General features: G+C 39.4%; 1 protein-coding gene across 1 annotated transcript in view; it reads right to left on the bottom strand.

Annotated features, from left to right (window-relative positions):
- LOC119933057 (coiled-coil domain-containing protein 144A-like) overlaps nt 1–26961 on the bottom strand; it is an 82543-nt gene that overhangs the window by 41758 nt on the left and 13824 nt on the right. The window contains exons 8-23 of the mRNA XM_038752283.1: nt 25562–25622; nt 24266–25173; nt 20960–21125; nt 20510–20562; nt 18814–18910; nt 15919–16017; nt 15584–15612; nt 15408–15486; nt 15253–15297; nt 14351–14391; nt 13668–13716; nt 12117–12176; nt 11650–11714; nt 4337–5434; nt 3798–3973; nt 2505–2561 (exon numbers count right to left, since the gene is read on the bottom strand). Coding sequence (XP_038608211.1) covers nt 2505–2561; nt 3798–3973; nt 4337–5434; nt 11650–11714; nt 12117–12176; nt 13668–13716; nt 14351–14391; nt 15253–15297; nt 15408–15486; nt 15584–15612; nt 15919–16017; nt 18814–18910; nt 20510–20562; nt 20960–21125; nt 24266–25173; nt 25562–25622 — 3083 coding nt within the window. The remainder of the gene's footprint in view (nt 1–2504; nt 2562–3797; nt 3974–4336; nt 5435–11649; nt 11715–12116; nt 12177–13667; nt 13717–14350; nt 14392–15252; nt 15298–15407; nt 15487–15583; nt 15613–15918; nt 16018–18813; nt 18911–20509; nt 20563–20959; nt 21126–24265; nt 25174–25561; nt 25623–26961) is intronic.

Here is a 26961-nt window from a genome sequence, read left to right as displayed (position 1 = left end):
CTTTAAAAATGTATTGATGAATCAAATCACTTTTAACTTATTTTATTCACGATCAACTACCAAGGAAGAATTTTGAGTTCCAGGCTCACTTGTTTAAAACAAAAGATTACTTTTAAAGCTAACAGCCCCAAGAAACATTCAAAATTATATTTCACTTGGTCAAAAGGTGGGATAAATTTTTTCACACAAGAAATTTATCCTTAGTTAAAGATACATATTAAACGCCTACAAGAACATGAATTAAATGGAAGATAGCAGGGCTCATTTGTCAGCCTCATATGAGAATTAAGAATAGAAATTTTATAAGGAACATAACTACTTCCCAGAGCTGACACAATGTAGTGACTGAGAGCTCCCTAAAAGGAAATTTTAGAAGGAATCCACCTCTGACGGTAATGGGAATAGTACTTTTTTAATGGTATTTGTTGAGCGCTTATTGTGTGCCTGATACTGTTCTAAGCCCTGTGGTACACACAAGATAATCAGGTTGGATGCAGTCCATGTCCCACATGGGGCTCACCGTCAATCTCCATTTTACAGATGAGGTAACAGAGGCACAAAGAAGTTAAGTGACTTTCCCAAGGTCACACAGTATTTCTTAAATGCTCACTGTTGTTCAGAACACTGTACTAAACAGTGGGAAATCATATATATGTGGGAGTCACACATGGTCCCTGCCCCTTGGAAGAATAACAACCTAAGAAGCTTATAGCAATGGTGAAAGGAAGTGGTTTCACTTCTTTGCACAAAGTAAATTCTCAGTAAATAAGAATGATTGGTTGATTCTTTCCAATAGTAATCACAGAAATTTGGGGAGATACCACTTATAAGCAGATTTTGGTTTTCAGCACTAAGGGCTCAATGCCCTTGGGACTGTCAACAGGGTTATATTGTTTGCATACACTCAAGATGGTTCCTTCCCTAAAGCAAATGGTAATCAATCCATCAATCAATAGTATTTATTGAGCACTTACTGTGTGCAGAGTACTGTACTAAATGCATTCCCTGCCAACAATGAGCTCACAGTCTACAGAGGGGATACAGACATTAATATAATTACAGGTATGTACATAAGTGCTGTGGGGCTGAGAGGGGTGGTGAAAAAGGATGAGAATTGAAGTGCAAGGGCAACACAGAAGAAAGTGGGAGATGAAGAAGAAATGAGGGCTTAGTTGGGGAAGGCTTCTTGGAGGAGGTGTGCTTTTAATGAGGATTTGAAGGTTGTGAGAGTGATTGTCTGTTGGACATGAAGAGGTAGGGTGCTCCAGGCCAGAAACAGGATGGGGGTGTGAGGTCAGTGACATGATAAACGAGATCGACTATCTCGTGAAGGGTATGGAATGGGTCGTAGTAGGAAATCAAGGAGGTAAGCTAGGAGTGGGCAAGCTGATTGAGTTTCCCAACTCCTCAGGAACCTGCAGCAGTTGCCCACTCACCTCCACATCAAACAGAAACTCCTTACCACTGATTGATGCCTAAATACTAGATTCTTCTTTGGCATCACAGAACTGTGCTTCCTTTGTTAAGTTCTGCACTACATTGCTCACTCATTCTTGGCTTACTGTAAGCACTCAATAAATACCATTGATTAATTTTTTGAGAAATCTAGTGAGGTACATAAAGAAAAGTTTGACTACTTTCATACAAATAGTTCCACATTTATCACTGAGTTTATTTCCAAAAACTAGAGTTGAGAGTGGAAAAAATGATGAAAACAATAAAGAGCGAGCAACCTTCTTATTGAGGCTGAACTCCAATGCAGGGACCTTGCTCATTTCAGGGGGAGGTTTATAAATTTCTCCTGTGGTTATCGTGACGCAGTTGAAAAAGCACAGAGCTGGGAATCAAAGGATCTGGGCTCAAATTCCGGCTCTGCCGCTTGCAGGCTCTGTGACCTTTGGCAAGTCGCTAAACTTCTCTCTGTCTCAGTTTCTTCAAAAGGGGATTCAATACCTCCCCCTTCTAGACTGTGAGCCCACTGTTGGGTAGGGACCGTCTCTATATGTTGCCAACCTGTACTTCCCAAGCGCTTAGTACAGTGCTCTGCACACAGTAAGCGCTCAATAAATACGATTGAATGAATACCTGTTTTCGCTCCTACCTAGATTCTGAGCCACATAGATAATCGCATCCCCTATTTACCCCCCTTTTGGGCTGCTTATGCACTTGGATCTGTAACCCTAAAGCATTTTGATTTTCACCACACCCTCACAGCGCTTTTATGTACATATCCATCTATAATTTAGCATCTGTCTCCCCCTCTAGTCTACAAATTCCTTGTGGGCAGGGTTCGTGCCTTACCTACCCTACTCTCCAAAGCACTAAGTACGGTGCTCTGCACACAGTAAGCCCTCAATAAATACCACTGGTTGATCCAGGGCTTAGTACAGAGCTTGGCACATGGTTATAATTTAATAATTGTTATCATTATGACTATTATCATAGGAGGATGTGGCAAATACAGAGAAGAGGGGAAAGACACGGAATGAGGGTTAGACACTTACTTTTGCTGATCAGGTGTCTCCTTGCTTCCTTCACCTCCTCCAAAGTGGCCATCGTGGCTGAAAGCAAAGACCCTCACTTAGTCCTTTGCCTCGACCCCTCTCCTGATATGGCTGCTCTGGGAAACAGAGCTGCAACTTTAGCCTGATCCTCCCAATCCCTGATCACGGGCATTTCTAGAACTACTTTCCTCTCCTCCAGGAGAGAGCGAAGGCAAGAGAAGATCAACTGCATGTGCACCTCTTGTGCTTCGGCCTCTTAGGCTGATCTCCAAAGCCTAGTGGACGGAACACAGGCCTGAGAGTCACAAGAACCTGGTTTCTAATCCCAGCTCTGCCACTTGTCTGCTGTGTGACCTTTGGCAAGTCACTTCACTTCTCTCTACCTCTGTTTTCTCATCTGTAAAATGGGGATTAAGACTGTGAGCCCCATATTGGACAGAAACTGAGTCCAACCCAATACTCATGTATCTACCCCGGCACTTACCACAGTGCCTGTCACACAGTAAGTGCTTAACAAATATCATGATTATCATTATAATTACTATTACTATTATTATTGTTACTATTCTTATCACCACACAGGAGTCATTTGAAAGCAATTGTGCCCCGTGACAGCTCCTCCAAACAGCAACATCGGTAGTGGCAAAATGGCATCTCTACAGGTTAGAGATACAAATGACCTGTGAAATTCAACCTCTGCTTCTTTCACTGTGCAGGGGAGGAGGAATGTAGGTGAAATAATGTGATCAATGAGTCCACAAAATAGTTCACATTTGCAAACTGAAAAACTGAGGCTAAAGAAATAGAGAAGAAAAGCCATTCTTTTAATGAAGGTCAAGTTGAAGAATGTCCTGGGCATACTACAATTCTATTTACGGGGCAGTAATTGGCTGACCTCTCAAGTTACACTTTATTATTACTGTGAAGGTATCATTAATGCCCCCACCAGGGAAAGTTCAAAAACATGTCAGCACAAAAAGTAGGACTCTAAAGTGAATAATAATTATCTTTACTACAATCTAAATTTGAGGAAATAAAAACTTGAATCCGATCTGCTGTTGGGTAGGGACCGTCTCTATATGTTGCCAACTTGTACTTCCCAAGTGCTTAGTACAGTGCTTTGCACACAGAAAGCGCTCAATAAATACGATTGAATGAATGAATGAATCCATAAATCTAAAATCAGATTTTTCTGTATTTTTCCATATAAACAAGCCAAATGAAAAATGGACAATATTACATTCAAAGGAAACAGCAATATTATACTATATTTAGATTTTCTGATTATCTTACCTTTCCCAATGACTGAATATTAGTGGTGATCTTTCCTTGGAAGAAACTGTACTATTTATTTGACTGTGTTGCCTGGGTATTTTAGCTATCTTCTCTTGAACTGATTTATCAGACTCATCTCTTTTCTCCGGTGTTCCCATTTCATCATACTTGTGCTTTATCTTTTCCTCCTCGGCCTAAAACAAAAATTTTGCAATGTAGTTGTTATTGCTTTATTTAATAAAAATATTTTCAGGTTTACTTTAATTATACCCATCTGTACTTAGTATACTTTCTATACTTAGTTTTCCATTTTAAAAACTCATAAGTTCCATTTGGAATACTGGTTATGTCTACTCCACTTACTAACATACTAATGGCTGGCTGTTTTCTTCAGCCCTTATTTTTATGTCCTACACAGGGGAAAGGGAATTCATTTGCAACATCTTATGCCACCTCGGTTAAAAAACCCTTTCCCATAATGAATAACCAGAGTGAACCGGATGGTTGATGTAAGGAAAAGTAGAGAGAATGTGGTAGAACAGCAGATATATTTCTACCTCTTTTTGTAGTTTCCTCTTCTGCTTTTCCAGAGTCAGGAATCCTATTTCTAGCACTCCTACTTCTTTCTTAAATCCTTGCATGGCTTGCTGTAATTCTTCATCTGGATGAGCTTGGGAGATTTTGTCATAAAAGGAAATTGAGTGTTTCCACCTTTTATTTTCCAAAACTGTCGAGTTACTGGCTTTGTGACCTCTATGATTTTGGCTCTGATGAGAGTCCTGTCTTGAATCTGTTTTCTCTTTATTATACATCTCAGCAGAAAGTGTATGTGCCTCTTCTGGAGAAATAGGACTCACGTCTTCTGGATAGGTGAGCCCTGTAGATAAAGCATCTTCCGTGCTACTTGGTTTTAACACACACTCAAAATTTTTTCCTGAGACTGATTCCCAACTTGTGAAAATTCTGTCCTTGTTTCCTGTTGTCTGCGTAATACATAGTTTATTTGCAGCTATTTTCAAACTGGATATTTTTGTATTTTCTGCATCATCAGCAAAGCCCTCTTCATTTGCACTGCAAATACATCCAATGTCATTTTCACTGCTTAATATATTACTGTTTGAACAAAGCTTAAAAGAAGACTGGGTGGTGTTTTCTTGGGAATTGGAATTTAAATTATAAGACCTGGAGTTTTCAAGACCCTTTTCTCTCTTTTCTGGCAACTGTGGCAATGTTACAGTGAGAAAGATTCCAACTTTGTCTTTATCCTCTGGTTCAATGATGTTTTCTCTCAAATACTGGGGAGGTTTTTGAACAGTCTCTGATTCTTTAAAGATGTCTTGCAGGGGCTCACCCCTGGACATAGGAGCAATTTTGTTTTCTTCAAATATTTCACCAAACATCTTTTTAAGTTCAGCTGTAATGCTTTTAAAACTCATTTTCAATTGCATTTTCTCCTTTTCAGCCCATAACTTTTCATATCTTTCTTCCCAATTCAGCTTTGAATCTATGCGTAAGTCACTGCTATACATTTCCTCATTTGTTTCTAGTCCTTCAGATCTAGTTATCGGATGCGAAATTGACATTTGGGCCTTATTGGTTTGTTTTTTGAGGGCTGTTTTTTCAGTCAAGCTGCATATATTTAACATAACCTTATCCTTGAATAATCAGGTACAAAGGAAAAAATAGGGAATGAATAGTAGCTATAACTAATTTGTTGCACGGAAAAAAATCCCTAATCCTCCAAAGAAATAACATAACTATTTGAAAACATCAAGGTAAATTCTACTTTTTCAAAGACTTTATTAGATTGGTCTGATCTTAACAGATCTTGAGAAGCGGCGTGGCCTAGTGTATGAGCACGGCCCTGGAAGGCAAAAGGCCCTGGATTCTTATCCCAGCTCTGCCACTTATCTGTGTGACCTTGGGCAAGTCACATAACTTCTCTGTGCCTCAGTCACCTCATCTCTAAAATAGAGATTAAGACTGTGACCCCCATGTGGGACAGGGACTATGTCCAACCTGATTAGCCTGTATCTACCCCAGCATTTAGAACAGTGCTTGATACGTAGTAAGCACTTACCAAGCACCATCATTATTATTATTACTGGAAAAAGCATGGGGTTGGGAGTCAGAGGGCCTGGGTTTGAATCCCATCTTTGCTATCTGCCTGCCATGTGAGCTTGGACCCTTCACTTTGACCCCTCTGGGCCTTGGCTTCCTCATCTGTAAAATGGTGATGAGAAAGCACTTAGTACAGTGCACTGCACACAGTAAGTGCTCAAATACGATTGAATATCTGTTCTCCCTCCTACGTAGACTGTGAGCTCCTCATGGGACATGAACTGCATGACCTGATAATATTGTGTCTGTCCAAGCACTTAGTACAGTTCTTGATACAGAGTGAGCACTTAAATACCATATTATTATTTTTATTACTCCTCTCACATCCTCTAAGCTGTAAGCTCATCGTGGGCAGGGAAACATGTTTGTTTTATTATTATATTGTACTCTCCCAAGCACTTAGTACCGTGTTCTGCACAGAATAAGCGTTCAATAAATACAATTGATTGATACATCCCGAAGTCCCTTGAAGCTATCTTCTTTGCCCCTATCTAATCATTCCAGACAGTTTGGGGAATCCCTTGCTCTCATCCGCAGAGCAAATGTGACAGTGATGAATGCTCCATAATGCAGTGCAAATACTTTGCTGTTTTGAGCCCAGGAGTGGCCAGATGTGGCCACGATTCTTATGGTTACACAAGTAACCTATGGAGCACAGGTTGAGCTGCAGTAGCTGCAAAGCTCCAACCCCGTCCCATCCCCAGGAGATCCTACAGGCAGTCTGGGCAGATGGGGTGCTTGGCTTTGAGGTACTCAATCCAAGGTCTCTCCCTGCTACTTATGATCGCTCCTGTCCCACCACCACTCCGCCAGCCAAAATCGCTCTTCTAGCTCCATCCTACTTACTGTGCTTTAATCTCATCTCTCTTGTCATTGATCCTCCCTCCTAACTGGAACTCCAAGCCCCCTCCATATTTGACAGAACACCACTCTCCCCATTTCAAAGCCCTCGTAAAATCATATCTCCACCAGAAAGCCACCCCTGACTAACCTCTCAGGGGTCTGTAACTCCTAAACACTTGGCTACTCACCCCACCGAACCTACAGTCATGTCCTCATACTCGATTGTTTCCTCTATCCGCAATTCATTTTACTGTGTCTCCCTACTAAACTATAAGCTCCTTGAGGGCAGGGGTCGTGTCTTCCAACTGAACTGTACTCTCCCAAGCATAATGCACATAGTAAGTGCTCAATAAATTTCACCGATTGATAGATGGATAGCTCCTGCTCTAGAGTTTCATGCAGGGGTAAGACTGTAAGCTTGTGGTGGGCAGGGAATATATTTGTTTATTGTTGTACTGTATTCTTCCAAGCACTTAGTACAGTGCTTTGCACACGGTAAGCACTCAATATATACAGTTGAATGAGTGAATGAATTAATAAAAGGTATGGCTTGACTACATGCCCAGTTCTGGAGCCCAGTGAGGACCAGAAAAGCAGCAGCAGTGGCTCCTCCTCCTCCTCAGCATCCTCCTGCCAAAAGGGAGCAAGAAGTGGACCTGCCATTTTGGTTCCACCTCTGGCCCATTACAAGCCCTAAGGGGCAAGGTGGACTAGCTAAGGCTGCCCACCCTGCCCAAAAAAATTTAGGAGAGAAACTAATGGCTCCAATCCCCATTTGGAGTTGTCAGCCCTATTAGGGGGTTGGCTCCCCTTTACCCCCATGGAGTCATCTCCCAAGAATGGCAGACACGATAGCGGCAACTACCATACGAAGCAGCACGGCCTAGTGGATACAGCATTGGCCTGGGAGTCGGAAGGACATGGGTTCTAATCCCAGCTCCGCCACATGTCTGCTGTGTGACCTTGAGCAAGCCGCTTAATTTCTCTGTGTCTCACTTACCCCATCTGTAAAACGGAGATTGAGACTATGAGCCCCACGTGGGAAAGGGACTGTGTCCAATCCGATTTGCTTGCATCCACCCCAACGTTTAGTACAGTGCCTGGCCCACTGTTGGGTAGGGAATGTCTTTATATGTTACCGATTTGTACTTCCCAAATGCTTAGTACAGTGCTCTGTACACAGTAAGCGCTCAATAAATACGATTGAATGAATGAATGAATATAATAAGCACTTAAATGCCATTAGCATTATTATTATTTGATAATTTAGGGATCGCACCTGAGATCACCAAGGAACCAAGTAGCAAAACTGAGACTAGATCCTAGTTCTCCTAGATGTATGTTCCTTCTGCTACACCAGGCTACCTGGGAAAGGATTGCTTCTTGAGGGAACGGATCATGCCTAACAACTCTGTTGTACTGAACTCTTCTATGTGCTTAGTACAGTGCTCTGCACACAGTAAGCACTCAATAAATGCCATTGATTGATTGATTGATTGAGGATCTCAGAAGCGGACGATGTGAGCCAGGGGAGGGTCCCCAGCTAAACTGTATACTGGGTGGTACATCCTTAAAACAGAAACATGAAATGTCTCTGCACTGCCTTCTTGGTTACAAAATAGACACAGCCTCCATAATACACTGAGAACTGGGTTAATCGGGATCTGAGACAGCCTTGAATAGTCTTACACTAAGATGGCTTAAAAAGAGGAGGGAATAAGCAACCGCAAGGTCCCTTCTGATCCCCACATTTCAGACGATTTCTGCTATTGGGGTCAGTATCTGGATTGCTTATTTGGGTTTCTAATCTGTACTGTAATTCCTTGGAGGAGGAGTTTTAGCCTCCAAATGACAAAGAATTATGCACAGACCAGGACCAATACTGAGCTTTCACAGGGATATTAGGGTCCAACTTGGGGAGAAGCTCAAAGAGACTCCTTTTAGAACCCAAAAGGCTAACTGAAATTTAAAGGTGTTTGCACATCGGTGCAAACTGACCAATATCCTATGTCACCGGAAAGCTTAAATGCAGCTGCTCGGCTGAATTTTAGAGAACTACAAATCTTTACTTATCTATCTTACATAAATATTTAGAGAAAATGTTTACAATTTGGGTCCCGGAAGAAAAAGGGGTTTGATAACTATGATATTCCTAATGTTCCACTGAGATTCTCTATATCAAGCATGTTATTTAGCAGATTTGGGATTAGCCACCTGTCCAAATCTCAGCCCTCAAAGCCTGGAGATGAGAAGGTAATTGGATCACACAAACAACCAAGATGGGCATCTCCTCTCTCTTCCTTACAGTCCTTTGAGGGCTAAGATCATGGTGATGAGCTGAAAAGAGGAAGTCTGTCTCCCTCTTGCCACTCAGGGCTGAGAAACCACACTAGATAGAGAAGTGGAGAAAATAGAAAGGGAGAAAAACTGCTTGTGCCCCACTTTATCTCATCTCAATTTCTGGCAAAAACCTCCTTAATAACGGTGGTATTTGCTTAGCACTTACAATGTGCTAGGCATTGTACTAAGCACACAGGTAGATTCAATATAATCATGATGGACTACAGTCCCTGTCCCACAGAGGGCTCACAGTCTTAATCCCCATTTTACAGATAAGGGAACTGAGGCACAGAGAAGTTAAGTGAGTTGCCAAAGATTACACAGAAGACAAGTGGTGGAACCAGGATGAGAACCCACGTCCTTCTGATTCCCAGGCCATTGCTTTACCCACTAAGCCACGCTGCTTCTCAACTCTCTTAAAAGTAAGGAGCAGAGGAGAGATGTGCTTCCCTCTCCCTAGTTGCTGGAAACCATTTGGCTCTCTTATAACATGTGTCTTAACTAGGGAAGAATGCTATTGAAAAATTAAGATACATTCTTTCCCCCGTGTATGTGTCTAGATATAACGCAACCCACACATTGGTGCAAATAAATGCTCTATAGTAAGAAATACTGTGCATATAAGCTTGTTGTCGGTGAGTACTAGACAGTGATTTTTTTTAAGGCAAGGCTCTTGAACACAATTGCCACTTTATAAAAGAACTGAGTGTACTGTGATACAGCAGAAGAGAATGAGTGTGTGGCAGGCAAGCTTTTATTTCAAAATAGAAAACAATTAACTAAGAGAGTTTTTCTCTAATTTGACTCAACTAGCTCTTGGGCTCAGTCCCAGCAGGACTCATGGAATGACTGGAGTTGAACAAGCCTCTACTACAGGTTCTGTAGCCAGGAATACTGAAGTCAAGCTTTATCTGTAAAACGGGGATTAAGACTATGAGCCCCCGGTGGGACAACCTGTTCACCTTGTAACCTCCCAAGCTCTTAGAACAGTGCTTTGCACATAGTAAGCGCATAATAAATGCCATTATTATTATTAGTGAAAGTACCGCCTATTATGGCGCCTTTCTAATAAACACAGCAAAAGGCAGTTTCAGAACACCACTGCAGAACGATGAATTCAATCCCGCCGGCCAAATCATCTCCAGCAAAACCACTTCCACCAAAATCTCCTCTAGAGAAGGGCTCTCACCAGATCTGCATTACTGCCACACTGAGAGAGAATCTCTGAGTAGAAAAGCCTTGAGATGAATTCTGCAATGCTTCAATACCCTCTTGGGTTTAGCTTGCCATTACAATGAAATGCACCTTGGCTACACAGAAAAAAGTAAGAGCTGTTTCAAAAAAGAAAAAAAAAACTGGAAAATGCTTCATTTTTATGCTGCAGGCAATTTCAAAAGTGCCTTTTAATAACTGGATAAAAAGCTCAATGTGTTTAGGTTATTTTTGTTGGTGTCCGATGCCATCTGCTCATTAAGGTGAATTAATGCTATAAATATTTGGAAAGGCTATAAAAGAAGCAATTAAGCTGTGGATGACTCAGTTCAAACTTCTATGAAGTGAGTCACTGAGAGGGATTTAAAAAGACTAATTTGCTTTCAATATGTAAAATAGGATAACTTACTGATATGTCAAATTATGGACCAATTTTAAGATGTTTTCCTTTAAAAAAGATAGTTAAGAAATAATGCATGCCCAAAACCGAAACATATTTGAAATTTCTGCTTGACGAAGGCAAGTTTCAGACTTAGCTCTGGTTTACTGACAGAACTGCCACTGCAGTTTTACCTGACTTGTTCTCCCTGGTCACGCGGTTAAAAGCACTGAGCAGCGGACATATGACAAAGAAAAAAAGAAGGGATCAACTAGGTGGTCAGAGAGAGATGAGGGAATTACCTCTCCTCTCTCCTCACCCACTGCAACCCAGCCTGCACGTGTCACTCTTCTAATACCAACCTACACCACTGTGCCTCATTCATGCCTTTCCTTTTCGGCTGGAACTCCCTTCCATTTCACATCTGACAGACCACCATTCTCCCCATCTTACACACTTACTAATATCTCCTCCAGAAAGCCTTATATGCTTTATCTCTCAACTCCTAATCCTATTTTCCCTCCTCACCACATCACCTATGCACAGAAGTGCATACCCACTAAGCACCTAGGTACTTACCTCAAGCCCACAGCACTTACGCACATATTCTTATACATGACTGTTTCCCCTACCTGAAATGTACTTTAATGTCTTCCTCCTCAGTTCAATCGTAAGCTCCTTGAGTGCAGCGATCGTCTTCTTACTCTTCTTTTCTCTCCCAAGTGCTTAGTACATAGTATGCGCTCAGTAAATTGATTAATTTGCTCCACAGACACCTAGCCACTAGTGACACATTTTCACCACCCCCAAAGAATCCCTAGATCCCTGCCACATTTGAGACACAAGCTAGTGAGTTGTTTAGGTAAGATTCCCGAAAGAGTTGGGTTGAAAAGCATCACTGGGGGAAATATTCTATTCTACACCATAAAAAAACAATGTAATACAAGTTATACATACAATTTAATATTTACACACCTGTTGTGGGATACTTCCACTGAGGCCTTCATGGGCTTCCTCTGAAGAATTCTTAAGTACAGGTGCTGGTGGCAAATTTATATTGATTAAAAAGCCTTTATATTTAAATTTTATACTACCTACCAAATCCCAAATTTTACACTAGTTACTGGAGTATTTTTCTTTCTACCTGCTGGTTAATGTTAAGTATAAAAATAGTAAGCGGTTAAGAAATGACACTATCCTTATTATTATTTATTTATAATATTTAAAAACCCCGAATGCATTCACTAAAACACCCTTAACTAACTATACATTTAAACTATTCATTGTGCAGACTCCGTACCATGTGGCTTTTAATTTCAGTTTCCTGACTTTTAATTCATGCCAAATCACAGTTTTCAAAATCATTTTACAGAGTAATCTATTGACCAATACAAATAAACTACCTCAAAGAAGAGACAGAGGTGATAAGAGGAAATTCTTACACTTTTCAGAATGTCTGGAACTCGAAGAAATTGTATCATCTTCTAAATCTCCATTAGAATCTGAAACCAAAGTTCATCCACTTTAAGCTCTGAATATTATCTCAATATACAGTATGCATTATTTTTAAAACCAAGAACAGTACTTTCATTTTTTTCTGTAAGTAAAGATGAACATGTCAACAATTAAGCAACAGAATTTTATTAGATACACACATGGACTGATTTTATTTTTTTATCCCTCTAAGCATAGAAAGGAGGATAGATACTTCTAGTAGATGTCAGGGAAGAAGAGGGACAACCTAAATAGAGATTGATTGACAGGATCTATTGTCTGGGAGAATTTGATCCTTTATTATGTCTAATTGTTTCCCAAAGGATGGCAGAGAAAGATTCTGCAAGTAAACCACGAGAAGAAATCAGAGTAAAGAATTGGTAAAAAAAAAACAAAAACAGGAAAAGGAAACGACATCATTTCTACTCTTTAATAAGGGCATTAAATTCTGAGTGGAACACAATACCCACTCAGTGCCCTGGGGATGCTTGATTAATACATGCTAAACTGCGAGAGAACTGCATTCTATAAAACCAAGGGATCAACATCTGAGTAGGTTGTTGCAAATAAAGGAAACTAAGAGCAGTGATGTTTAATGAAGGAAATAACTTGGAATAGCACTAAAGCAATACTAAAAAAAAATGGAAAATCTCAAATAATAGTTTGCAAAGGGGGTGAAAAATGGTACAGAATATCAAGGGAAATTTTTGAAACAGTGCTCAATTTACATTTTCTCCCATTTTTCTTTGTGTGATATTAATAAAGCAGTAAAGATTCCAGTTGAAAACTGCAGCATAACTAATGACTCTATAATACGAGAACACTCAGAACAAATTTTAGGAAGGCATATCTCTTTGAGTATTAATGAGTCGATCGCCTCATCACAAAGCCCTCTGCTGGCTTCTTGAATCTTCTGGCATCAGATAAAGATTCCTCACAACTAGCTTCAAGGCTCTCTACTAATTCACCCCATCATACCTACTGTTCTCTCCACCTGATCTAACCTAACTTTACCTCACTCGCGACTCTCCTGCTTTCCTTCCCTCACTCACATTGTTCCTATTCCCGCCCCCTCATCCTCCCCATTTCCCTCCTCAAATTCACCAGACCTCAGCTCTCTCCATTTTAAAAAGCCCATCTTTTCTAACAGACCTTCTCTGATTAATTTGTAGCACCCTAAAACGTATCGTCAAACCCAACACTTAATGAAATTCTTTAGCCTTCCTGTATATATGCTTATTCAATTGTAAAGTCAATTATTTGACAACCCTAGTTGTAAATATTTTTATGTCCATTCCCCCCATTAGAACGTAGGCTCCTTGTGGGCAGGAAACATGGTACTTCTTTATTCTGCACTTCCTAAACACATAGTACAATGCACTGGCACCAAATGACAGTTCAATTACAATAAATTACTGTTACTACTATTTTAGTCCTCTGAAACATCCTATTAATTAAGATTGGGGAAAAGAAAATACTAAGGTGATCATCTTAATTACCTTTTTGTGTTCTCTTTATTTCTGGACTATACTGTGGTACATTCCGGCTCTGGCAAGAAAGAGAATAATAAGTTTCTGGTGGTTAATCACAGTTGGGGAGTGGGCCATTTTCTTCAGCTTCGGTCCAAAACCACTGGCCACCGATTCATTTACAGTCAATAACAGTGATTTGGGTGGACAACCCTCCTCCAAAGTCAGAATCTTGGAAGTTTTAAGGCATGCTGACAGGGTCCATGTTATCAGAACCCTGGGGCTATCCAATGTCAGGGAATTTTCCCTCCTCCCTCCTGAAGCCACAGAAATCACCTACCCAAAGCTGGGAATATTGGGAAGGTTGGGGATGTTTCTCACTATAAAGCATTTGACTAAAGTGGTGAGAAAGATTGTCCTTGCAAAGACATTATGTTCACTCTTGACATTTTGGATGATTGTTATTTTCATTGTTGTTTGGATTACATTCTTCACTTAGATTGCAAGGGAGCCTTCAGGAAGACAGTTTGTTATGGGAAGGGAACGTGTCTGCTAATTCTGTTATATTGTACTCTCCCAACCGCTTAGTATACAGTAAGAGTGCACACAGTAAGCACTCAATCAGTACAATTGAATGAGAATGGCATAATTAACCCAGCACTTAGTACAATGATTTGCACATTGTAAGTATTTAAGGAATGCTAGTACATTACATTTTTATAAGATGTATTGGTAGAATCCCAATCTGATGCATCTGAAAGGAAGAATAATTGAAACAGCACTTCAGGCTTGACAATGTGATACAGTTTACTTCAATACATTTGTTCCCTTGTATTTTCTGTCAGTATTCTCTCTCCCGCTGTTCCCCTCACATATAAAGATTTCCTCTTTACTGTTGGCCCCTTATACTCTTTAATAAAAATATCCTCACTCAGCTATGAGGAGTAGTTTCATTTTTCCAAATCGTCCTCTTTCATTTTATCTCATGTCCTTTATTTTACAAAATGTTTTATCTTTGCTATAGAATACTATTTCTCTCCTCGGGAAAATTCCCTTTCATTTTCTATAAACCACTGTGTTCAATTATGAACTTTGAAGGGAAAAGCAATAATATTAGAAAAGTTTAAAAAAATCATTCTTCCTATGTACTTAAGAAATAAATAGAATTTCAGCCAGTGCATTTCCAAAGTAATTATCTGTACTGATTATATATTAATCAGTTTTTTGTTTAATTTACACAGCTATATTTTAATATTGGATAGTCCCCTCAGAACAAACAAGCATTTTCAAGATGTTGTCTTTTAGATACCCAATTTAAGGCTTTTCAAGAAAAGTAACATTATGTAAACCAGTTTTTCCACTAAAAGAATAAAAGTGGATGTAGCCAAAAAGAGGGAATTACCATGTTGCATTACTGGGTTATGTAAATTGACAAGTGTTATTATTTTCAACAAGGGTTCTATAAAAGAAGAGATAAGCTGCAATATTCAAAAAATCACAAGCTTAAGAAAAGGAGATACATGGGACAGAACTGAAATTACAGTGTAAAATTTTTTTAAAAGGAAGGGTGATAGCACTACATGACACTTGAAAATCAAAAAAAACCCTCAAATACCTTCAATGTCATCTGCATTATCTAAACCAAATTCTTCCATAAAATCTGCAATGAATTGGGAAGATGGAAAGAGGTAAAATAGATATTTTCAATGAGAATTTCAAATATTTTAAAGTCACATGTCTGCAAACTAAAGTCTAATTTAATCAACTTACCTGATGTCAGATTTTGTTTAACCATCTTTTCTTCTTGATTCACGGAATCTTTAATTACCACGGGCTTAGTTGTATTTGACTATTATTTAAAAAAGAGAAAAAGATAATTAAACACATTATTCATTAAACATTTAATTAAGAATTGACCAAAGAAATCCAAGTTTAAACATTATTACCTTCGAATCAGGATGGTTCTCATAATTATCTGTAAGTGAGGAGAAAATAATATTATGTACTGCCTTTCAATATTTTTATAAGCCAAATAAAACTTCAGGTATTATTAGTAAATATCTGGATAGCCATCTTAGTAAAATGAAAGTCTGAAATTTTAAAGGCTCTTGTTATAGATAAGATAGAAATCAGAACCAATTATTAGTGTATCAGAAAAGTATAACATAGAAAATGATACGTGCAGCTCCAGATTTCAAGTGGATTAAGTGGAAATGTGTAAGAAAATAATATGACCATAAGAATTAATACCATAATTTCATTCTTAATGTAATATCCATACCCATGAGGTCTACTGGCCAGCCTAAATTTCTGGTATCCTCTAGTTTGGTCATATTAAAGTTTCTTGATCCACTCATGAAAGATGGTTCATAAAATATATCTAAGAAATGATTTAAAAGAAACCTTTAATATAGAAAAGGTTAATATGAAACAACACAATTTGATCATTATAGAATGAACAGTGATTGGATTTAATATTTCCAATGACCTTTACACTTCCTATTTAACTAACAGTGACAAGTTCCAATATACGATGCTCTGCCATAACACATGTTTTCGAACACTTTTTGGCTAGAACACTGATAGGGGATTAGCGGAATCCGTGTTTGGGTTTGGCAAGCTGAGTTTTCAGAAGAAACTACTTATGTGCTTATGCTAGGCATCAAAGCAGCCAACATTTCCTTAGGGTGAGGCTTGGCAAACATGCAATCCATGCGTTATACAAGAAACAGATGAAAAAGGACCATTTGTTCAAGGTGAAAAATATTATGGGGCTCACAATCTTAATCCATATTTTACAGATGAGGTAACTGAGGCACAGAGAAGTTAAGTGGCTTGCCCAAGGCCACACAGCAGACAAGTGGCAGAGGCAGGATTAGAACCCACTTCCTCAGACTCCCAAGACTGGGCTCTTTTCATTAAGCCACACTGAAGGAAACTGGGGCAAAGACTGTAAACTTATTGTGGCCAGGGAGCATATCTACCAACTCTATTGCACTGTACTCTCCCAAGTGCTTAGTACAATGCTCTGCCCAAAGTAAGTGCTCAATATGTTTTGTTTTGTTGTCTGTCTCCCCCTTCTAGACTGTGAGCCCGCTGTTGGGTAGGGACTCTATATGTTGCCAACTTGTACTTCCCAAGCGCTTAGTACAGTACTCTGCACACAGTAAGTGCTCAATAAATATGACTGACTGAATGAATGAATAAATATCACTGATTAATCAACTGATTCCATCCCCCAACTAGAGTTACCAGTGACACTTATCGGGACTTAAAACTCAGCCATTCTCCTGCCCCTGGTAAAGAATTGGGTACTCTCTATATGAGTACACCTATGTCCACTTCTGTATTCAAAGTGTCAAAAACACATTCCATTTGTTAGAACTATTCTTTTTAATCTCATCCCTTTCTTTAGATTGTAAACTCTAAGCCAACTACTCTGCCAAACTCATACTTCTGTGACATATCGAAGGAGGTACCCGATATCTGTTAATTAATTTAAAGACAATCACGTCTTGAAAAGAAAAACAGAAATCTAGTTGTAACAAGAACTGTATTGCATAACCTAAGAAAAGCCACTTATAATCAAACATAAAGAGGTTAATCAAAGAAGTAAATGGGTCAAATAGCTTTTATACCTGAAGAAGGAAAATTAAAGATGTGGATAACAATGATAATGATGATATTTGTTAAGAACTTATTAGGTGCCAAGCATTGCACTGAGTGCTAGAGTAGGTACAAGATAAACAGGTTGGACACAGTCCCTGCCCCACATATGCCAGGGACTCACAATCTAAGTAGAAATGCAGAGGAGGCTATACCCTTAATCCTATGTGTGATTGGTAAACCCAGCAAAATCAGGCAGGGAGGTATTGAGAGAGTCACTTCTCTGTGCCTCAGTTGCTTCATCTGTAATATGGGGATTAAGACTTTGAGCCCCATGTGGGACAGGGACTGTGTCCAACCTGATTGGCTTGTATCTACCCAGCACTTAATCAGTGCCTGGCACATAGTAAGTACTTAAACACCATAAAAAATCATCATACAAAAATCAAACAATAACGATTCATCAAAGTTAAAGTGTCTGATTAGTGATGATTTTGTTTAAATGAATAGAGCCAATAATTGCTGAACCCAAGTAATAATGAATGCCACATGGAAGAGTAGCGACTGTCTTATCACCATCTTCTATTTCTAATGGTAAATGATCTGATTGTGACTGGCTAATACTCAGAACAACAAAATGTGATGCTTGTCAAGGAGGTGCTATTTGACGTGAAGTAAAAGCCACTTGAGTCTGATTTGCTGAAAAAGAACATGTTCGTCTAAATTAGTACATCCATTCTCAATTTATCTGCGGTTAACAGAGAACATAGAGGGCATGGGTAACTGAAATCAACAAAACTCCTAGTCATTAATTTCAACTAACTTTCTCATTGATTCTTTGGCTGCCCTAAGGTGCTAAAAGGAAATAAATTGGCTGATATGAGTAGGTTGAAAACTCCTTGTGCACAGGAACTATGTCTACCAACTACACCCCACAGCACTTAAAAAAAATAATAATGATGATGGTATTTGTTAAGTTTTATTTATCAAGTACTGTACTAAGTGCAGGGGTAAAAACAAGCTAATTAAGTTCATTCATTCATTCAACCGCATTTACAGAGCGCTTACTGTATGCAAAGTACTTTACTAAGCACTTGGGAGAGCACAATATAAAAATAGACACATTCCCTGCCCACAAGGTGCTTACAGTCAGACACAGTCCCTTGTCCCACATGGGGCTCACAGTCTGAATCCCCATTTTAGAGATGAGGTAACTGAGGCACAGAGAAAGTGTCTACCAATGCTACTGTTTTGTACTCACCCAAGAACTAACTTACTATATTGCCCTGCACGCTGTGATTAATTCATTGATAGGGTGATTGGGTTTTGCTTTCTGCAAGGGTTCCTGCACCCTATTCTCTCAGAGATATGACAAAGTAGTGACACGACCCAAAGATGGAAACCAGAAAAAGACAGTATAAACAAGAGCACGGAAAATATACAAACTGGATAATTGAGTAACAATGTTGGCAGTAAAAAAAAAAATCACTTTCATAATTCAGGCACAGCTTTCTCTACCACCAGAAAATTAATTCCTTTTAGCATAAATTGTATTTTCAAAATATTTTACCTTCTGATTTTTCCTTTGAAGTACTATTTGTTGGCTCATTGCTTCGGGCAGCAGGCAAATGAGGGACTGATCTTTCTGGGGGACTCTCAGAAGCATTCTGTTAACGAGAATGCCAACAAAGACATGAACAACAACTTCACATGCTGAAACTTTTCCTGAGAGATTTCTTCTCCTTCTACACTTACTCCCCAGGTGGTTATTGCTCAGATGATTAACATATACTCTCCCCTAGGTATAATGGCATGATATTTGGAATATACAAAAAATGGAATGAGTGTTATTGGTTTATCATCTCAGCACAAATATGTTCAATTACTGTACTGATGCAACGAGGATGTTAGTTGCATTTCAGAAACTCTCGCCCTCTGCATCAGGAGTTTCTGGTCTGGCCTGCTGCTCCTCACAGGAGATGCTGAGCTATCAAAGAAAGACCAGCTGTATGGTGAAGTCAATCACTCGATCATATTTATTGAGCACTTACTGTGTGCAGAGCACTGTACTAAGCACTTGGGAGAGTACAAGATAACAATAAACAGACACATTCCCTGAAGCTACAGGGAGTAGCACCAGGAAAGCTGGCGAGGCAAGGAGAGGCAGCAGTAACTGTCTCAAGCTAGGAAAAGTGTCTCTCAACTGGCTCTAGCTCTATCTTTTCTGCCTTTCCTCCTCCAATGGTCTAGTTCTCCCTGGCTACCTCTTCTGCAGTTGCCACCGCTGTCATTACAAACCTTCACTCCTCTCCCCATATCATTTAGAACCTAAGAAATTCTATTAGAGAAGCAGCATGGCTCAGTGGAAAGGGCACGGGCTCTGGAGTCAGAGGTCATAGGTTCAAATCCTGGCTCTGCCGATTGTCAGCTGTGTGACACTGGGAAAGTCACCTCACTTCATCATCAATCGTATTTATTGAGCGCTTACTATGTGCAGAGCACTGTACTAAGTGCTTGGGAAGTACAAATTGGCAACATATAGAGACAGTCCCTACCCAACAGTGGGCTCACAGTCTAAAAACTTCTCACTTCTCACTTCTCTGTGCCTCAGTTACCTCATCTGTAAAATGGGGATTAAGACCGTGAGCCCCATGTGGGACAACCTGATGACCTTGTATCTCCCTAGGCGCTTAGAACAGTGCTTTGCATAGTAAGTGCTTAACAAATGCCATTATTATTCTTATTGGGTCAGGTAATGGTCCAGCCATCTAGGTATTCTGTCTCACACAGTGGCACCAAAGAAGGGTTGAAAGAGCCATTTGGTGATTGCCTTCCTAGACATCTATCTTCATACTTAGGGGTAGACTCTTATATTGTACCTACCCAAGCACTTAGTACAGTGCTCTGCACACTGTAAGTGCTCAATAAATAAGATTGATCATCTCACATCCCAAACTTCTTCCTCTACACGTCTAACTTTCTGCATTTTGTTCATAAATTCCTCCAACTCTCTACAAGTGGTTGATATTTTTGGTCTGCATGGCTTCTTGTGGTGATAAATTCCATATGTTTGCAACTCTGACCCTTGAGAGAGCCCCCACAATTAGTAATCTGCTACAATACGCAAGGTTCAATCAACCACATTAACAAATTGGTCTTCCAAAAGGAAGTCTACTATGAAGATAGAATTTCAAACTGATGCTCTTCAGGATTTGTTAAACCAAAGGCATATTTAGTCTCCTCAGAGCTATTCTAAAGAAAGGTACCTCAGATTTCCAGGATTGTTCTTCCTCTTCAATTCCTAGTTCTGGCAGTATATCTAGAACATACAGGAGAAATTATAATATATATTGAAAACTTTTAATGACAAAAAAGATGCAAAAATGCTTTTATGCTTCTTGGCATAAACCTCAGATTAGAAAATAACAGCAGATGGATAAATTGAAAAGTAGTTTTAGAAAACCACATTAATTTCCAAGGGAAAGGGCTAAGGGGAGTGGGAACTGGAAGCCTGAGAAGAGGGTCAGGGGCTGGCTGGAGAAGTAACCATGTGGACAAAATTCTTTAGAATAAGTTGTATTTTCATTTATCTACTTGGTAGGATTTTATTTCTGTGAGAAAAAAGGTGCAGTCAAGAAACTCCATTCATGTCACAGGCAAATCAATTCACATAGTTTAAATCAAAGCAAAAGTTGAATAAGAATTTAATAGCTTACCTCTCCCAACAGTACAATTCCGTGATGTGTTCTGAGTTTTGAGGTAGCTAGTACTACTATTCAAAGATTTAGTAAGACTTTTAAAACTGTGCAGTTGCTCCTTGGGAGCATCATCACTAAAATTCCCACTATTTTCCTCTTCATCCTCAGTTTCTACTGATTCTTCCTATCATAAATGAGAACAAGAAAAACACAGTGATCTCCCAAACCAAACACTGAAATGAAATGATGATATTTATTTGTTTGTTAAATAACATATAATAATTATATATTATCTACTTTAAGTGTCACTATCCACCGACAAAAAAATTGAAGTTAAGGAACTAACTTCAGGTTTCAGTATTCCAATATCTTATTTTTAACATATGGCCTACGGAAGACCAATATTCTCTGTTTTAAGCAAACATGAATTTCCAGGCACATACTCAGATTTTATTGCTCGTATAGGTTCTGAGAAAAGTCAATGACTTTCTAAGTTCCAAACTTTCAAAAAATGGAATTTTAGTTTAATTTTCCCAATAAAACTAATCAAGATTCCTGAAGATTTGTCTTAAAGTTAAAACTGTATACCGCAAAAGACACAATATGATTGTTACATTAATGAAAGTGAAGCATTGAGCTCTCTAATTTGAAAAGTATAACTTATGATTGACACACTTTGAGAGCTCTATACTTCACTTTTCATATGCAAAGAAGTCAACCTTGTGCTGATATTTCAATTGGTTTATTATCCACCATGCCCTCCTCACTGTACCTCACTGTACCTCGTTCTCGCCTGTCCTGCCGTCGATCCCCGGTCCACGTCCTCCCCGTAGCCTGGAATGCCCTCCCTCCGCACATCCGCCAAACTAGCTCTCTTCCTCCCTTCAAAGCCCTACTAAGAGCTCACCTCCTCCAGCAGGCCTTCCCAGACTGAGCCCCCTTTTTTCTCTCCTCCTCCCCATCCCCCCCATCCTACCTCCTTCCCCTCCCCACAGCACCTGGATATATGTTTGTACAGATTTATTACTCTATTTTACTTGTACATATTTACTATTCTATTTATTTTGTTAATAATGTGCATCTAGCTTTATTTTTATTCTGACGACCTGACACCTGTCCATGTGTTTTGTTTTGTTGTCTGTCTCCCCCTTCTAGACTGTGAGCCCGTTGTTGGGTAGGGACCATCTCTATATGTTGCCAACTTATTCTTCCCAAGTGCTTAGTACAGTGCTCTGCACACAGTAAGCGCTCAATAAATACGACTAAATGAATGAATGAATGCCCAAAGGTGATTAAAGAAAAGATAAATGAACAAAGATTATTTCATCTGAAACGACTGTTGTTCGGGAAAATGAAAGGTGATACAGATCCCTCTCCACCTGAGAAAGGGACAAGGAGATAGCATATAGCTAGGAGACAGGAGATAGCTTACCTAGCAGTATGTAGAATTAGTTTAGATAGAAACAGCTTCTACTGCAGTGTTTATTAGTGCTTGATGTCAGAGATACTGAAGGAGGATGAGTTTTAATCATCAATCTAGACTGTCAGTCCATTATGGGCAGGGAACGTACCTGTTAATTCTGTTGCACTGTACTCTTCCAGGCTCTTAGTACAGTGCTCTGCACATAATAATGGCTCTATAGCTACCACTGATTGAACAATTGAAGATATTTATTGAGCTCTGTGTAAAGAGGACTGTACTTGGGAGAGTAATAATAATAACTGTGGTATTTACTGAGCGCTTACTAGAATTGTTACAGGTGCTGAGGTAGATACAAGTTAATCCAGCTAGACCCCGTCCCACATGGGGCTCCTAGTCTATTTAGGAGGAGGATCAGCATTGATTCCACAATTTACAGTTGAGGAAACTGAGGCACAGAGAAGGTAAGTGACTTGCCCAATGGCACAGAGTGTTAAGTGGTGCAGCCGGGATTAGAACCCAAGTACTCTGACTCCCAAGTCTGTGCTGTTTCCACTAACCCTAACTGCTTCCCTAAAATTAAAAAGAGTTGGGTAGGCACGTTTCCTGCCAATAAGAGCCCGTTGTTGTAGAGGGACCGTCTGTACATTTTGCCGACTTGTACTTCCCAAGTGCTTAGTACAATGCTCTGCACATAGTAAGCACTTAATAAATACAATTGAATGAATGAGTACATGTTCTAGAGGGAGGGGTAAATAAAATGTTGTTTCTGTATGGCATTTCAATCAATCATATTTACTGAGTACTTACTATGTGCAGAGTACTGTGCTAAGCGCTTGGGATAGTATGATATAAGAATATAACAGACACATTCCCTGCCCAGAACGAGCTTACTATCTAGAGGCACGGAATGGCAACAGGCTCAATAACCACCTTTATGATAGCAGTGTGATCTCTGAACTGAAGGCTACCTCTAACAGTAATATTTCCATGTTTAGGCTAACTTTGTTTCTAAATCATAATCAGCATGCAAAGAGTAACTTCATTCAACCCATGTTTCCACTAAGTTAAAAATCTGTCTGGATTAAATAAATACTAACAAAATTCCTCATTTAATTCATCCTACACCTATTTAAGGTAAGTGAAGCACAGCCACTCCAAACTTCATCAGTGGGTCTGATTCTGCCAGTAGCTATGGCTACTCCCTGGCAGTAATAAACTTCAGAAGAAACATTAATTCCTTCCTTTCAGTGTATTGCTCCTGTGATTATTTTCCATTTAAGAACCCACAGCATGCTCAGTTCTTAGAATTAAACTCAATCAGTAAATTGCTAATCTCAGTTATTAAGTGTTTATTGGTTTAAAATGATATTTACTGATATGTGACTCATTTTCAGTCACATACTCTACGACCTCTGTCTACCTGTAGCTTATTTTAAATGTTCCGCTCCCTTGCCTGACTGTAAATTCAGTAGGGCAGGGTGCATATCCCGCAAGACTACTGCACTTTCTAAGCATTCAGTACAGTGCTTTGCATACCATAGGAGTTCAATACATATTATTGACCGATGTTGTCATCTTTTGTGTTTTTACTTAGGTGCTTTGATTCCAATACAGCTATGGAGATAAGAAACATTTGGTAAAGTGTAATTTGCATACATCATCGTGTGATGTTTAGCAGAAATGATTTGTGCACATGCCCATGCCCAGCATATGAATCTGTGAATACTAGAACACAAGTTTTCCTTAAGGTGGAGGCTTGCAAAAATCCAACCTCTGCATTACGGGAGAAATGGGTGTATTATAAACAGTCACTCCAATCTTGATGTATGTGATATTTCCTTCACTTTCTGAATTATCAATACTGTAGCATTTGTTTTCTGGAGTACTTGAATTCAGCTTACTTGGACTTTTTGCGCATATGTTGCTTCCAACATTTGAGATTCATCTAATGGTGTGTCACCATGCGACTCCAATGATGCACAAATGATATTAAACCACTTGACAGGTTTTTTGCTTTCCTTATTTTCAATGCTTCGACCATCCAGTGGCTCAGGATTCTTTAAATTTAATCTCTGATTTATAGTCCTTTGCTTCTCAGTCTCCACCGTGTCTGACTTTCGACCCTTGATGTAAACATTATGTTTTGGAATAAACTGAGTTGTATTTCCACAGTCTTCTTCATAATTTGTATTACTGATATGGTTTTTTTCATTTATTTCTTGCACTTCATCTTGACATGGAAGTTTATCTCTTTCTTCATCTTCACCATCATCATTCTTCAGTGAGTAAGATACGCTCTCTTTATCCAAAGGAAATGTGGAAACTATGTTTTCATTTATGTATTCATAATTTCCAGTTATAAACGATACAGGAATATCAGTAGGATATAGCAAGTCCAGGTTTTCTTCACTTATTTCCAATTTTTTCTCATGTCCATCGCATTTACTAGTAAAGGTGGAGAGGTTCTGCTCCTGTTTAATTACATCTTTTTTTCCTTTCAAGGGTTCCGAATATTCATCTTCAACTTGCCTTTCCTCTGCAGTCTCTACTTCTTCACAGTCTGGATCTTCTCCACTTTTTAAGTCATCCTGTTCTTCTTGACTGAATACTTCTTCCTCCTCTTCTCCAAACTCTTCTAGTTGTCCATCCTGGTTACTTCCAAATTCTTCTTCCTCCTGATCATTTGGGCCCAAAGTGCCTGGATCCAACTCTTTATAATCCACACTGGACAAGCCTCTGTTTCTTCTGACTGCTTCATTTTGGTCTTTATGTGATAGGTGAGCAATCCTAATCTTTGTAGGCTTGTCATCTTCATAATATCATGTGTAAATGTGAAAGAAAAAAAAACAGCCTTTCAACAATTATGAAAACCAATACAAAAACTAGTCCAACACATTACCTTTTTAATGTTCAGAAGAGGAGTGGAAGTCATCAAGGGAGGTTTGGAAAAGGAGCCAGGTAAAGGATGGACAGGATGAGGGATGCACTGAGCATGGGGTGAAGGTTTAGGAGGGAATTCAGTCACATCTTCCTTTTCACTACTTGACATACCGGGCCCAAGAAAGGTAATGCGTTCTGTTCTGACAAGGCTACTTTTTTCATCTACCACAATAAAAACAAAAGCAAAACTTCATGAAAAAGCCAAATTTCAAGTCGACATGAAATCCAAAAGTGGAACCGAATATGCAAGAGCTTACCATCTTTCTTGATTTGCTGTGAAGCATTTATTAGACGGCTTAAACTTGGCTTTTGAGGTTTCTATAAAAAATAAATATGAGATTTGAGAACTAAAAAATGTTATTTACTTCATCACTGCAGGGTTTTCCCATGATTTATATTAAAACAAAAGTTGTCTGATCATTGGACAGAATAGGAAAAAGACATTATCAAGATTATTTTCCTTAAGTAGTTCACTCTATTATTCAGAAGGCTTGCTTCACTATTCTCCCACTTATGCAGGGAGCGAAAATATAATAGCCACACTATCTATGAGCAGAGACAGAGCCTTGATCAAAACCCAGATGGAACAGCCCTATGGGATTTCTCCGTACCTCACCATTATTCGTTCACAATCTGATTCCTCGTCCAAATCTTCCCTCTGGCCTGGACCTCCCTCCTCCTTCATATCCAACAGTTGTTCACTTTCCCCACCTTCAAAGCCATGTTAAAATCACATCTCCTCCAAGAGGCTTCCCTGACTTAGCCCTCATTTCCCCTATTCCCTCTCCCTTCTGCATCACCTATACACTCGGATCTGTTCCCTTTTAAACACTTGATATTCACCCCATCTTTAGCCGCATAGCAATTATGTACTTATCCGTAATTTATCTGAATGGGTCTCACCTAAACTGTAAACTCCTGATCTGCAGGGAACGTGTCTACCAACTCTGTTGTACTGTATTCTCCCACACGTTTAGTACAGTGCCCTGCACAAAGTAAGCACTCAATAAACGCCATTGCTTGATTGCATGCATGGCAGAGTCATCCTAACAGAACTGATACTGCACAGTCAGGGCAGGAATTCCTAGACTTGCAAAACTGTATGCTCATTGTGGGCACGTAACATGTCTACTAACTCGTACTCTCCCGAGTGCTTACTACAGCTTCTGCACACAAATGCCCAATAAACATGATTGATCAATTGAATTCCCCAAGATGAGTTGGAGGGAGCTCCATGAGGGGTTTTTGACTCCTCCATGCCACTGGGGAGGGCAGGAAAAGGAACCTGAGTCAAGTTCCACTAGCACATTCCTATTCGAATCAGAAATAATCGTGGATCTCTGGAAAGCCTCAATCACAGTCTATAACTTCATGGCCCGCTCACAGTCTGTGTCCACATGTCTTGACTCTGCTGTTTTCAAAGCAGTAAGTATTTTAAAGTGAACAAGTGCCAGTTCTTAACTGTGCACCATGTGTCTGTTCTAAAAGTAGTTATGTCTGGGGCAAAAAAAAAAAAAGGAAAAAAAGGAAATATCGCTTGGATTGTGTTGTTTCATGGAACTTGTGGAAAATGAACTTGAAGACTGTTTATCCATAGGAGCCAGCTGAAGGATCTAAAGGAAGCTGCCAGAAGTTACATGAGCCAGGTAAAAAGCAA

Source organism: Tachyglossus aculeatus, chromosome 10 (genome assembly GCF_015852505.1).
Source record: "Tachyglossus aculeatus isolate mTacAcu1 chromosome 10, mTacAcu1.pri, whole genome shotgun sequence".
In the NCBI taxonomy this organism is placed as follows: domain Eukaryota; kingdom Metazoa; phylum Chordata; class Mammalia; order Monotremata; family Tachyglossidae; genus Tachyglossus; species Tachyglossus aculeatus.
This window is presented reverse-complemented; position numbering and strand designations above follow the sequence as displayed.